We start from the raw sequence: 14,082 nt of genomic DNA, 5'->3' as shown, positions 1-14,082 counted from the left end.
ACCTGGGGAGGGGGGGGGGGTGTGATGCATTTCCTACAGATCCTTTCCCCACCTCCTTTTGCTCCCGCAAAGAACGACTCAAGCCAAGAAGTAGAAAATGAAAACTGATGTACAAATCTCAGATATACAAATACTGGTGACATAGCTGGTGGTTTTGTTTTGTTTTTTAAGTCATGGACAACCGATAACCTTGGATACACCAACAGGCACACAAGTTTAGAAACAAAGGTTTCAGAGAGACGGCAAGGGTGAGGAAGGAGTGGGCTTCATAAGTAGAAGGTATTTTATCCCCTCCCCCCCCCCCACCTCAAAAAATCTGCAGGGTTTCCACCTTCTGTGATTCAACGAATTTCTGCAGAAGATGCCAATGACAACACGATTAGTACATTTGCCCTTAAAATGATTGTCCATTTCTGGTTCTAGTGGTGATCAAGTCACTCAGCTGACTTTGTTTTAGAGTAAAAAATGCACACAGTTTCCCTCATGTTGCTTATTTCTTCCACATTCTTCTCGGTAAAGAGGAAAGTGGGCCGGGGGAGGGGTGTGTTAGTGGCTCTGTGCAAATCCAGCTACTTCATAGTCCCCAGGTGCTTCCCATATATTCACCTTGTTCCTCAGCACGACGATTTGTCCTGCACAAAAGCACCACAGTGAACAGTCAATCTTGATTGACATAACAGGCATGCAGGAAGCATGCATGCAATAAGCAAAGCTCGGTGCAAGGAGGGAAAGGAGTGGGGGGGAATACGGGGTAAGAAACTATTGGCCTGGGTAAAATGCTCCAAATGGAATTAGCGTAGTCAACTGCAAGTCTCCCCTTAATGGCCCATGGATAGCTCAAGGCAATTTTGGTGCTCCTGAAAAACACAAACGGCTGTCCCATAAATTAGCATTCAGGCACAATCTACTGAGATGTTCTCCTGTTGCGCCCCTTCCCCGAGGCTCCCCCCTCCTTAAATCAGGAGAGAGGCAAAGCATGAAAAAGCAGGGTGGATTGGCAACCCAAATCTTAGTGGTCTTTCTCCCCTCATGAGATGATCTCTTAAACAAGGAAGGCATCCCGCAGCCATTCTTTTAGTGGACGAGGTGAAAGGCATGGTTTTTCTGCGGCTTACAGACATCCTCAAAATGAGTGACTGAAGATCGCTCCATGTCCCTATTCCAGAAGGACCTGTTTCACACGAGCAGATTCTTAGAAGGAGGATAAGTCCGTCCGCAAGAAAGCTTTTGGGCCTAGGAGTACGGGCTTCCTACCTTGGATGGCTGCAGTTAGACAAAAGTTCAGATTGCAAGAAAGCAAGTTTCACGGCCTTTGCCATGGGAGTAAAATCAATCCCCTCTGATGAATGCTCCAAGAAAAAGGCTGATCACACAATTCATGGTTGTTTAAAAGAATAGCTCAGTCCTGTGATCAGTATAAGTTATGTGCACTGGGCAAATCAGCCCGGTTTCTATTGCATAGCATAATTTATCTGCTGGTTTCTACTCTTTCCTTAATGATGGGACATGTAGCCGGAGGGGTGTGAAACCCTGACGCTCCACCCCAACATGGCTGTCTTGTTCGGCTATCCCTGGTTTCTGAGACTTCAGCAGATGGGCTCTTCCTGCCATGCCCTGTATGCCACTGTCAAACACATCATGGCTGCCAGGGTTAGAAACCTGCTGTTAAGAGCAAGAAAGAAAGAGGGGGAAAAAGTTCTCGGGAACTTAAATTCTGTGCCTACAATCACATTCTGCTGTTTTCTTAGCCTCCTGTGTGATTGTGGTATCCAAAAGCACCCTGACCTACTTCAACATAATAAATATTCCAAGACCCTCAATAAAGCAAGCGTTTGATTTCTGTAGGACTGGCATGACTTGATCTCTTCCCCCATCCCATCCTGATTGCCAAACGGTTCTTGGTTTTTGATTCTGAAGCCTCAAAAGGAATAGTCACAACTGCTGGGCCACAGACCCCAGCACTAAGACAAGAACATAATATTGAGTGTTATTAAAAACAGGAAAACTCCCTGAACTGTTTCAGATTCTCTCCAGACCGAACTGTCTGCAGCACGAATCAACGGCAATTTTAGTTCCTCATTTGACCTTTTTCTTGCATCTTTTTTCAATATTCAGAGGGTACGAGAGAAACAAAAACACAGTTTGGTTTTGTCCCTCGGCAACATTGTCTCCCCACACCCTTACCAGAGAGGGCTTTGTGTCCATTCCACCACAATATTACTTCACCGTAACCCCTCGGAAGGTCAGTCTTTTCTGATCAGAAGGTCAAACGTTCCCTTTTCGCCATTGCCATTAAAACAGACAAAGGTTATAAGATATGCCCACACCTGGACTTCAGTTTTTCTAAAAAAGAATGTTTTTTGCTTCCTAGCAATTCAAATTCCGCCATCCCTCAAAAGTTTCATCAACTGTTTCATCGTTCTGGTTCTTTAGCTCTTTACCTGACCTTTTTTCTTTTTTTGTCTCGAGATCCAAGGAGGAAAAAAGGCAGGGACTGAGAGGGGGCAGATTGAACAAACCCTCCCTTTTGTTTCTGCGCCGAACTAAAGCGGCTTTGCCCAAACGACACGATCTGGGGACCGGCTTGTCAGTACAGTAGCCCAATGGCTAAGAGGAAAAACAAGTCCACTCAGCCCTGAGAAGGCCATCAAAGCCGTAAGGAATTCCTGCCATCTTATGTGCACTGATAATTTGTTATCTTGTGTCCTGAGCTGCATAGAAGATAAAACTCGATTTCACTGGCGATGGGGAAGGAGGTCCTTTAGGCCTCCTCCTTGGAATGAGGGACTGACTCTGCCAGGCCGAGGTACTCCAGGTTCTCTGCAGTAGGGGTCGTGGCGAAGCTGTTAGTGGCGGCTGGAGCAGCAGAGGCAGAAAATAATTCTGCAGGGAGGATCTTGGGAGTCTCCTGATTCCAGTAATAGAGGTTGTCAAACGCCTGTGGCAGCGGGCCAGCTACGGGGATATTGCGCGGCGTCAGATACTCTGGGTTCTCCACCACATTGGGGAAGCTGCTCTGGAAGGCACTCTTTGGTTCCTTGATGAGCCCGTTCTTGACCAAATGACCCTTTGGCTTTTCCGGCGTGGATCCTGGTGTTCGCAAGCTTTGGCTGGGCGAGAGTTTGTTCTCGAACTGGTTCACGTATTCTGCAGGGAAGGAAGGAAAAAGTTGAAAGGAATGGAAAAGGCCGGCTGCAGCCGCTGAATGGGGACTGTCTTTTCCTATATATCACTGTGCCCCAACGACAGTCCTTGGGCAGCCCCCATGTGGCTGCCCCCTTCTTAAGGTAGTCCATTTGGCATCAACCAGAGCCGACACTTTTTCCAGTTCCAGATTCCATTTCGTGGAACCACCTCTTGGGGCAGGGTTAGACATTTTCAGGGGGTAAACAGCATAGGGAGAAGGGGGATTATTTTGTACATTTTGAATGGTTATGTTTCTAATAGTGGTGTGTCAGCCACCATGGAGAGCCAGTGTGGTGTAGAGGTCATGAGTGGCAGACTCTAACCTGCAGAGCCAGGCTCGCCCCCCCCCCCTTCTGCATAAAGCCTGTAGGATGACCTTGGGCCCAGCAACAGTCCTCTCAGCCCACATGGAAGTGGGGAGAAGCAAACCATGTCTGAACATCACTTTGAAAAATCCCAAAGGGTTGCAATAAGTCATCTGGGACTTGATGGCACACATACACAAACCACCATGGGGGAAGGCAGGCTATCAATACATCAATTAATAAATCAATAACCCCTACTCAGCAACTTTCATTCCCTTTCATTTTCAGTTCTTAGCATCTTGTGACTGACATGTTAAACAAGATCTTCACAGCCAAGAGGACTAGAAACTTCCTTTAGAAACAAAACTAAGCCTACGTTCATTAGGCCCAACCTTTGGTTGCCCAGGTACAGAATGCATTTTATTCAATTAATTTCTTCATTTAATTGATCCCCACCTTACCCAAAGTGACTGACATCATTCTTCTCTCTTCCATTTTATCCTCACAATCACCCTATGGCCGTGGTGGCGAACCTTTGGCACTCCAGATGTTATGGACTACAATTCCCATCAGCCCCTGCCAGCATGGCCAATTGGCAATGCTGCCAGGGGCTGATGGGAATTGTAGTCCATAACATCTGGAGTGCCAAAGGTTCGCCACCACTGCCCTATGGGGTAGGCTTGGTTGAGCGCATGTGACTGGTCCAAATCACCCAGCGAGCTTCCATAGCACAAGTGGGGATTTGAACCTGTGTCTCCCAGACATTAGCCTAGGGGTGGCCAACCTATGGTGCTCCAGATGTTCATGGACTACAATTCCCATCAGGGGTTGAGAGTCCAACACTCTTAACCAGTAAATCACACTGGTAGCCAGAAGTAACAAAAAGCTAGATTGTACCTGGAACAACTCCACAGGGTACAGGTGAACAGTAGTTTTTGGCTTCCAAACTCTCGTTTTCATTTATCAAAGCGCTGGTAGGGTCTTCGCTGTAGCGCTGGAGAGTGCCGGGCTCTGCCGGCAGCGGTAGAATCCGCAGCAGCTTCCTGCCTGTGTAGTCATCCTCCAGGGTGTGGAGGGGCTTGGGTTCTAAGTGTTCTGGAAGATCTGGGCCCAGATAGGGATACTGAGCCTCTGCCTCCACCTCTTCTGTGTGCATTTGAGTTTCTGATGCGCTCTGGATGGAAACAGATAGGGAAGGATGCTTAAGTAATGGATAGTGAATTCATGAGGTTTAAGTAACTTGATCCAATCGGATTTGAAAAGGCAAGTTGAAATATGGACAACCTGGCCCAGAAGCAGAAGAGGAAGAAACAGAGATCCAAGAGAAGATTTCAGGGCTGCTTTGGAGCCTGCGGATGAGTGGAGGAGAACATCTGGAATTTCATAACTCATACATGCCTTGGCCTATGCCACCCAACCAACAGCTAACCAGCAAAGGGGAAAACCAGGAAATTCATGATCACACTCCAACTGTGCATCTGTGCCTCCAAAAGGAGGGGAAAATATAGTACATTAGAAGCTCTAGAGTGGTCAAGAGAAAGGCAGGAGTTTCTGAGCCTTGTGCTTACTCTGGTGGAGGGGATCCTGGACCGGTAGTCAGACGACATCTCGGCACTGAAGAAGCCCTGGTGGGGGACCAGATACTCTTCAGCATCCACCAGGTCCTGCATGTCCTCCTCCTCCAGCAACGTGCGGTAGAAAGTGCTGTCAATGGGACTTGCTAAGCCCGTCATGTCATCATTCTGTCAAGGAAGACCAACCGCAACATGTTGGAAAAATGAAAACGATAATTAGAATTGTGAGAGGGGATAGGTAGGAGGAGCGGAGTTGCGCCAGGGAACAATGAATTGTAGAGGATTAAAGCCAGTGATGCGGGTCATGTGCCATGGTAGGACATCAGGCATCACAGAATCATAGAGTTGGAAGGGGCCATACAAACCACCCAGCCCGACCCCCTGCTCAGTCTGAAGTATCCCTGTCAAGTGCTTTCCTGGTCACTGCCTGAAGACTGCCAGTAAGGCAGAGCTCACTACCTACCTAGGTATTCAATTCCTCTGCAGAATCTTACTGTAAATGTTTTTCCACCCAAATTTCCACCCATAATTTATACCCATTATTGCAAGTTCTATCCTCTGCTGCCAACAGGAACAGCTCCCTGCCCTCCTCCAATTGACAGTCTTGTCAGCCAGCGGGGTGCAGTGGTTAAGAGCAGGTGCACTCTAATCTGGAGGAACCAGGTTTGATTCCCTGCTCTTCCACTTGAGCTGTGGAGGCTTATCTGCTGAACTAGATTAGCTTGTGCACTGCCACACACGCCAGTTGGGTGACCTTGGGCTAGTCACAGTTCTTCAGAGCTCTCTCAGCCCCACCTGTTGGAAAAATGTTTGTTGTGGCGGGGGGAGGGAAAGGAGTTTGTAAGCCCCTTTGAGTCTCCTTACAGGAGAGAAAGGGGGACATAAATACAACTCTCCTTCTTCTTCTTCTTTGAAATACTGAAACAGAGCAATCATGTCCCACTGAACCTCCTCTTCTTCAATCTGAACATCCCCAAGTCCCTCAGCCTTTCCTCCCAGGGCTTGGTCTCCAGGCCCCAATCATCCTCGTCGCTCTTCTCTGCACCTGCTCCATTCTGTCTCCACCCTTCTTGAAACAAGGCCTCCAGAACTGCACACTCAAAACCTTTCAACCCATCTGAATTGCAATCATTTTTCCCCTTCTTCTGATCAGCAGAACCCTCAGTATGGAACAGTTCCATTGACACCTGCAGTCCCGTTTACACAGCAGCTTACAAACCTGCCTCAATGTCTTCAGAAACCTCAAAATGCCTGTAGCAGCAGCTGCCACTATCAGAAGCTGCAGGAAGCCCCATTGGCATCACTGCTGGATGGTCTGCTCATCTTCTAGAAAGGTCCAGTTCCTAGCAATTCGCAATGCAGATGCTGATGGTAACAACAGGAGGAGGAGGCTGATTTCAAACCCTGCTTATGAGTACCCAGTGAAGAGGAAGAGTTTGGATTTATATCCTGCCTTTCTCTCCCGTAAGGAGCCTCAAAGTGGTTTACAAACTCCTTTCCCTTCTTTTCCCCACAACAGACACCTTGTGAGTGAGGTGGGACTAAGAGAGTTCGGAGAGAACTGTGACTAACCCAAAATCACCCAGCAGGCTTCATGTGTAGGAGCGGGGAAACAAATTGTTCCCCAGATGTCCACTACTCATGCAGAGGAGTGAAGAATCAAAGCTGGTTCTCCAGATTAGAGTCCACCATTCTTAACCACTACACAATGGCACTGCAGAGGCCACCCGCAAAGACAGAATGCTGGATTTAGTCAATAAGCTTTGTTTCAGTTTGTAAGGGAAATTGTACATTCTTGTTCCTTTCTCCCCTTTTCTCCCCTTACCCCTGCTACTTTAGTAATACAATTACTCCACGAAACAATACCCAGGAATGTTATGAAATCCCGCAGGACAAGAAAGCAGGATTGCTTTCCTCCCCACCTATGGTTCTGGCTCACCTGGATGACCACAAAGCGCTGTGGGTCCCTGGCCATCCGAGAAAACTCTGTGACCAGCTCCCGGAACTTGGGCCGGCATTCCGAATCAATCATCCAACCTGGGTGGCAAATGAAGCACAAGCATATTAACATCCTCTTTATGCAAACGGAACGATACTCTTTTCCACCAAAAGATCTAAGTAGAATTGAACTTCATCTGCCACATGCTGCACCATCTTTGTTTCAGAATGCTCCGCTTGGGTCCTAGTGCCTACCCAACAGAACTAGGTAGGGAGTAGGACCCAAGTAGAGCATTCTAAAACAAAGATGGTCCAGCACGTGGCAGATGAAGTTATAATTTTACTTAGATCTTTCAGTGGAAAAGAGTATAGTTTTTCCCACCACACAACCAAGAGCAGGTTGCAAAAAACAAAGACAGTCATTGGGACCTCAACTGGTTTGTGTGCCCCATTACAGAATTCAGAAGTTTCAACATAGTGAGATAATCTGTTGTTAAAGGTTTTCACGGTCAGAATCAATTGGGTGTTGTGGGTTTTCCGGGCTGGTCTGGTAGTTTTTGCTCCTAATGTTTGGCCTGCAGTTTTTCCTGGCTTTTCTACCTGTGGGGAAGGACATGAAGTTATGAAGAACACCTGGCACTCTGTCCACAAACATTAAAAAATCTCCTTTGAGGTGTTCAGCCAGCACGGCCTCCACACTTTCAAATATAGAGTTGAAGCCGTAATGTTCCCCCTCACTCTGGCTCTGGGTGCAGGTAAGCAATCTCTTCCAGAGCTCCTATTACAGTATGCCGAGGCCAGCAACATAATAACCACTATTTCGCACGGAAGAATCATCTTCCCTTCATGATCCCGTACATTTCACCATGATCATGTAGACATCAATGGTACAGATCGGGGGCTGGGGCAACCGCTCCCCTTTCTCCAGTAGATCAGGGATCTCTCGGGCTGGGATTCCGTCATACGGCTTGGCACCAAATGTCATCAGCTCCCACACGGTGACGCCTGGAGGGAGAGGAGGTTCCAGCCAAGAGTTAAGACCAGAGGCGTATCAGGGGAAATGGCACCCGGAGATAACTCCTTCTCTGGGCACCCCCTGTGCCCCCACCCCCACGCTTGGGGGCATGGCTTGGAGGGGAGGGGCCCCCACTGCTGAGCCCCACCCCCAGGCTCTGTGCAGACCGAGCCCCCGCCCCCCTGGCCTTTGTGCAGGCCAGCAGGGCCTGGGGAGGGCAAAGTCAGCCTGCACAGAAACCAGGGGGAGGGTTGGCAGGCGGCCCAGGTGGGCGCTGCAGCTTCCAGCCGCCAAGCCCCAGCCCCCCCTTCCTGCAGGCCGGCTCCTGAGCCCCGCCCCCCATATGACCAAAAGGCATGCGCCAGGGGACATGGGTGACCCCATGTCCCTATAGGCCATACACCTCTGGTCAAGACCATCAGGTGTTCTTAACAGGAGAGAGCAAAAAGGACAATGCTTTGAGACACCACATACCATAGCTCCATACATCACTTTGGTGGGTAAATCGTCTGCGCAAGATGGATTCCAACGCCATCCACTTGATGGGCACCTGGGCAAGACCAAAGAATAACACAGTGATAACCAGGTGGCATCAAACCATTCTGCTGGGGATTGGGGCCATGCACAAGAACTCCTACGGGAACTGCTACATGCTTTGGTTTATTCCTATGTCTTGGATCAATCAGACAGCAGGAGGGAGCACACACAAAGGGATGCTCCTCTACACAAAAATCAGCCCTTGCACACAGAAATCTAGGGTTCCAGGGGGAAGAATGGGCTACAACCCTCTTCCATAAGACACTAGTTTTCTATGTGGAGGGAATGCTGTATGGAGGAATATTCTGTCATGTTGGTCCCTATCTAAAGTATGAAGTGACACGGGCCAGAGTTTACCACGGTGACATGTAAGAAGTCGGCTTAAGGCCGGAGAATAAAGACAGCCCCACTACTCAGCCTCCATGGCGCCAGCTGAGTTCATACATGGCAGCATTAGAAGCACCAGTATGTGCTTAAAGGTTTAACCTTTTTAATGTTAATTTTTTATATGTTGATTTTTTAATGTTGTTTTTAACTCATTTATGTGGTTGTAATGTTGGAAGCCCGCTGTGAGAATCCAAAAAACCCAAATAAATAAACGTCCTTTTTTGGCCCTGAACTGGTTTGAGGGTTGATTCTTCACTAATCTAGTTTGACTACAGCCATTATTTGATAAGTTTCATAAGATGAAGAAGAGCAAAAGAGGAGTTTGGATTTATACACCATTTTTCTGTCCTGTAACCAGTCTTGAAATACTTGACAAAATCCTTCCTCTTCCCACAACAGACACTTTTCTGAAGGGGGGGGGGGGGGCTGAGAGAGCTCTGAACGAACTGTGACCAGCCCAGGATCACCCAGGAGGAATGTAAGAGTCGAGAAACAACCCAGTTCTCCAGATTAGAGTCCACTGCTCTTAACCACGCTGCTTGGGAGAATGAATCATCATATTAAAATAATTAACTACATTTAAAAAATAAACTAAATAAGCACTAAGAGAATACCCCCCACAATGGGAAGGGAAGGGAAGGGAAGCTGGCAATTATGACAGTCAGGATAGGAAAGCAGAAATGGTGCATGGCTGCACCCTGTGCAGGTGTTTTCAAGGGATTTGTGTGTATGTTTTTTTTTAAACACACAGATGATTATTTTGATTATTTCCATCTGAACTTACACCTTTTACTGTTGTAGCAGCTAGTAACATGCCAGCAGTGTGTTGGGGGATGTGTCATACTAAAGAAATGGTAAGGCCACACTAGTATCTTCTCACTAGGATTGAAATGCCGGATCCTGTACTATTTGGGGAAACCTGCAGTTGTAAATCAGCAGGAATCAGTTTGTTGATAGGAGCCCCCAATTTTCTGTACAGACAAATAATCTCCAACCTGCTACATGTTGCACCTGCACACCACCACCACTTGTGTTCGAGTGCTCCCCTGCTCAGCATCCAAGCAGGATCTTGGCCTTATCTATCCTCTGCTCTTCTCACCTTCCCTCCGTCAGCGTGATATTCAGTCTCATCTATGTCCAACAGCCGGGCCAAGCCAAAATCTGTGATCTTGACATGATTGGGGCTCTTCACCAGGACATTCCGAGCAGCTAAGTCCCGATGGACCAGACGAACATCCTCCAAGTAGTTCATTCCCTACGCGGGGAAGAAAAAAAAATATAGCCATTAGGGGAGTTATTTTCTCAAGCTTTGAACAGATGCAGTAACGCAGGTTTTGGATGGATGCCTACCTCCATCCCTCAGTAGCAGAACTGCAAGGGAGAATGTTAATTAAAATTAACGCTACCTCTTGCGGACTCACAACATGCCTGCTCAACTTACTTTGAAAGATGAGTCTCCAGAGACAACTAAAAAGGAAGATGGGAGCATTTATGCTCGTTCACATCTGGCAAAACTGGTTTATTCTTTCTTAAATAGTGTAAAAAAAAGACATCAGAATGTAGCAACCCCATTTATCATGAGTCAGTTCTTGAGTCCATCTCCACCCTCTACCGCCTGTCAAGTCACAGCTGGCTTATGGCGATCCCTGCTGGGCTTTTCAGGACAAGAGACACTCGGAGGTGGTTTCCCATCACCTGGCTCCCTATCATGCCTCTGGTATTCCTTGGAGGTCTCCCATCCAAATCCCTGCCAGGATTGAGGCTGAGCCGGTGTGACTGGCCCAAGATCACCCAGCAACTTTGCATGGAAAAGTGAACATTCTACTTGGGTTTTCCAGATCCTAGTCTGATACCTTAACCATTACACCACACTGGCTCTCCAACTTGGTGTAGTGGTTAAGAGCAGGTGGATTCTAATCTGGAGGAACCAGGTTTGATTCCACCTGAGTGGCGGAGGCTTCCCTGGTGAAACAGATGTGTTTCCGCACTCCGACATTCCTGCTGGGTGACCTTGGGCTAGTCATAGTTCTTTGGAACTCCCTCAGCCCCACCTACCTCACAAGGTGTCTGTTGTGGGGAGAGGAAGGGAAAGGAGTTTGTAGGCCACCTTGAGTCTCCTTACAGGAGAGAAAGGTGGGGTATATAAATCTAAACTCTTCTCCTTGGTTCATCTAGCCAAGTAGAATCTGTTCCAATTGGCTATGACCCCAAGATCCTAGGCCAGTGGTGGCGAACCTATGGCATGGGTGCCAGAGGTGGCACTCGAAGCCCCCTCTGTCGGCACGAGCAGAGTCGACCCCCCCACACACACACACACACATCTAGGCTGACCTGGGCCACTGGGCTCAATTATTAGCATTAAACCTAAGCTCTAGTTTTGGGGAAGCAGTGTAGGTAACCCTATTAAGTGCTGTTAAACCCCATTGATTTTCATGCAAAGAACTAAAGCATGATCCTTTGCCTGGGAGTAAGCTCAGTTGCTGGCAATGGGGCTTGCTTCTGAGCAAACCCTCCTAGGGTCATGATTCACCAGTTGGAAGAGTTGCAAGGTTGCTTCAAAGCAAAGCCACTGACTACCACCAAGCTTACTCCCGAGTAACGCACGCCTTGGAGCCAACCGTTTTTTCTAAACTAAAACCTCTGTATTCAGGTTAAATTGCCGTGTTGGCACTTTGTGATAAATAAGTGGGTTTGGGGTTGCAATTTGGGCACTCAGCCTCAAAAAGGTTCGCCATCACTGTCCTAGGCAGTTCAGCTCTCTGAGACTCCTCCTCAGATAAAGACATTCTGTAAACAAACTATGATCACCAGATGGGCCGCTGCTATAATGCTCCGCCCCTGCCCTGAAGCTCCACCTACCTTTGCAATCTGCACACACCAGTTCAGAAGATCCTGGGACCCGATGCGATCCTTGTTTTCCCTGACGTAATCCAGTAGGCAGCCGTACGGCATCAGCTGTGTGACCAGCTGTACCGTAGAAGTCAGGCAGATTCCCAGCAACCGTGAGACGTATGGGCTGCCCACACCAGCCATGACGTATGCTTCCTGGAGGAGAGGAAAAAAGGAAAGGGGTTAAGAAGATGCCCTCTTTTGGAAACAGAACTGAAAAGGAGTTATGGGCTAGCCTTTCCTAATGGCCAACCCTGCCCTTCCCCCCCTCCCCCTTTCTCTCTTTTTTATTTTGGATTTATGTCCCCCCTTTCTCTCCTGTAAGGAGACTCAAGGTGGCTTAAAAGCTCCTTTCCCTTCCCCCCTCACAACAAACACCCTGTGAGGTAGGCAGGGCTGAGAGAGTTCCAAAGAACTGTGGCTAGCCCAAGGTCACCCAGCAGGAATGTAGGAGTGCAGAAACACATCTGGTTCACCACATTAGCCTCTACCACTCAGGTGGAGGAGTGGGGAATCAAACCCGGTTCTCCTTTTGGAAACCAAGATCCGACCTGGGAAACAATATCTTCCACATCATACAGCTGTTGGTATTTTTTCTTCATTGCATACACATGTTGATCAAGTAAAACATGTTCTGATGGTTACTAGAATATGTTTCTTAGCATCTTATGGGGGGATAAGAGGGAGTCATGGAGAAGGAGAGAGTGGTCAAAGGCTGGAATATGGCCTCCACATGCCATGCATCTCTGAATGCCCCTTGCTTGGGGTTCATAATGGGGGCAGCTCCACCCACTGTGCAATTTGTTTTGGTTTCTCAAAAACAAAGGCATGGAAAGGCACGGTAGAAATTGGATTGCTGGACCAGAGGGTCACAGCTTGGCTGGTAGGGAAAGTGCTAATTTTCCGACAACCCCTTGGAGTTTTCAAGGCAAGAGACATTCAGAGGTGGTTTGCCATCGCCAGCCTGTGTGTGGGCTGAGAGAGTTCTGAGAGAGCCGTGACTGGTCCAAGGTCACCTAGACGGCTTCATTTGGAGGAGTGGGGAACCAAACCTCTTCACAGTTTAGCTAGAGTACCAAAAACCTTGGGCCAGTCTTGTACGGGTCACCATGCCAAATAAATTTAGACTTGTGGTCTCCATATTGAAGAAGTTGGGAACTGTTGGGTAGTTCACTTGCAAGGGCATGTGACCCATTGAAGGAGTGTGGGATGCAAAGTGTTCTGTTGTCTTCTGCTGGCAGAAAGACACCCCTGAGGCGGGCTGTCAAACCTCTTCCACTCACGTCCAAAATCTCCTTGTTGGCTTTGGGTGAAGTATTTTCCCGCAGGACTTTAATGGCTACTGGGATCTTCACACTCTCTCCATCAGGAATCCAAACCCCCTGAAGAGAGGACAGGGAAGCAAGAGGAATACAGTCAGTAGGGATTTCTTAGATTATCGGGGTGGGGGAGCTCCTACAAAAATCTTGCCTACTGTGTAGTTAGTTTCTCAATGGAGGTAATGGGAAGGGTCGTCACAACATGATGCGTAGGATCGAACAGAGCTGACTAATTGACTGGGAAGAGGAACACCCTAAGGCATAGGTGTCAAACTCGTGGCCCTCCAGATGTTATGGACTACAGTTTCCATAATTCCCCACCAACATCATGCTGGCAGGGGATGATGGGAACTGTAGTACGTAACATCTGGAGGGCCGTGAGTTTGACACCTGTGCCCTAAGGAGACACCAGTTCCCATGGAGAGTATAATATCCACATTGCTCCAAAGGCAGGGGTCAGTAGCAACTAGTTTTGTCCTAAGACGCCAATCAATTTTTTGCTTTCCCTTCTTCCAGGGAACTAAAAGCATGCATCTGTGGTTCCTCCTTCCTCCATTTGATCCTCACAACAATCCTGTAAGGTGGGTTAGGTTGAGAATATGTGAATGACCCAGCGTCATCCAGCAAGCTTCCACGCCAGAGATAGAATCTGAACCCAGCCCCTCCATTGTGTCATGTCAGCTCTCCGGCACTGCTAGATTCAGGCTTCTGTTCATTCTCTCTTTGCAGGCTAAGCTGCCACATGGTTGCAACTCTGGATGAACTGTGAGATTCATGTGCCATGTTGCCTCAGACACTCACACAAATGTATTGCAAACCATGCTCTAAATTAGAGCTCCACTAACTCGTCAAAACATCACATTGACAGCCTCTTGTGGGTATTGGGAAAACACAGTCAACCTGGGCTCAAAACACTTCAGTTGTGTGCCAGA

The 14,082-nt window shown here is 48.0% G+C and overlaps 1 protein-coding gene across 2 annotated transcripts in view; it reads right to left on the bottom strand.

The window, feature by feature from the left end:
- Window positions 1-91: 91 nt before the first annotated feature.
- The window catches only part of ERBB2 (erb-b2 receptor tyrosine kinase 2), a 65,186-nt gene continuing 51,195 nt past the window's right edge, over window positions 92-14,082 (bottom strand). For both annotated transcript variants that reach the window (XM_048517322.1, XM_048517323.1), the window contains exons 19-27: window positions 13,115-13,213; window positions 11,802-11,987; window positions 10,042-10,197; window positions 8,493-8,568; window positions 7,862-8,008; window positions 7,005-7,102; window positions 5,060-5,233; window positions 4,389-4,665; window positions 92-3,147 (exon numbers count right to left, since the gene is read on the bottom strand). In XM_048517322.1, the coding sequence (XP_048373279.1) occupies window positions 2,762-3,147; window positions 4,389-4,665; window positions 5,060-5,233; window positions 7,005-7,102; window positions 7,862-8,008; window positions 8,493-8,568; window positions 10,042-10,197; window positions 11,802-11,987; window positions 13,115-13,213 (1,599 nt within the window). In that variant the 3' untranslated portion in view covers window positions 92-2,761. The remainder of the gene's footprint in view (window positions 3,148-4,388; window positions 4,666-5,059; window positions 5,234-7,004; window positions 7,103-7,861; window positions 8,009-8,492; window positions 8,569-10,041; window positions 10,198-11,801; window positions 11,988-13,114; window positions 13,214-14,082) is intronic.

Source organism: Sphaerodactylus townsendi, linkage group LG15, assembly GCF_021028975.2.
Source record: "Sphaerodactylus townsendi isolate TG3544 linkage group LG15, MPM_Stown_v2.3, whole genome shotgun sequence".
NCBI classification, from domain to species: Eukaryota; Metazoa; Chordata; class Lepidosauria; order Squamata; family Sphaerodactylidae; genus Sphaerodactylus; species Sphaerodactylus townsendi.
The sequence above is the reverse complement of the archived record's forward strand: the minus strand, read 5'-3'. Positions and strand labels throughout refer to the sequence as shown.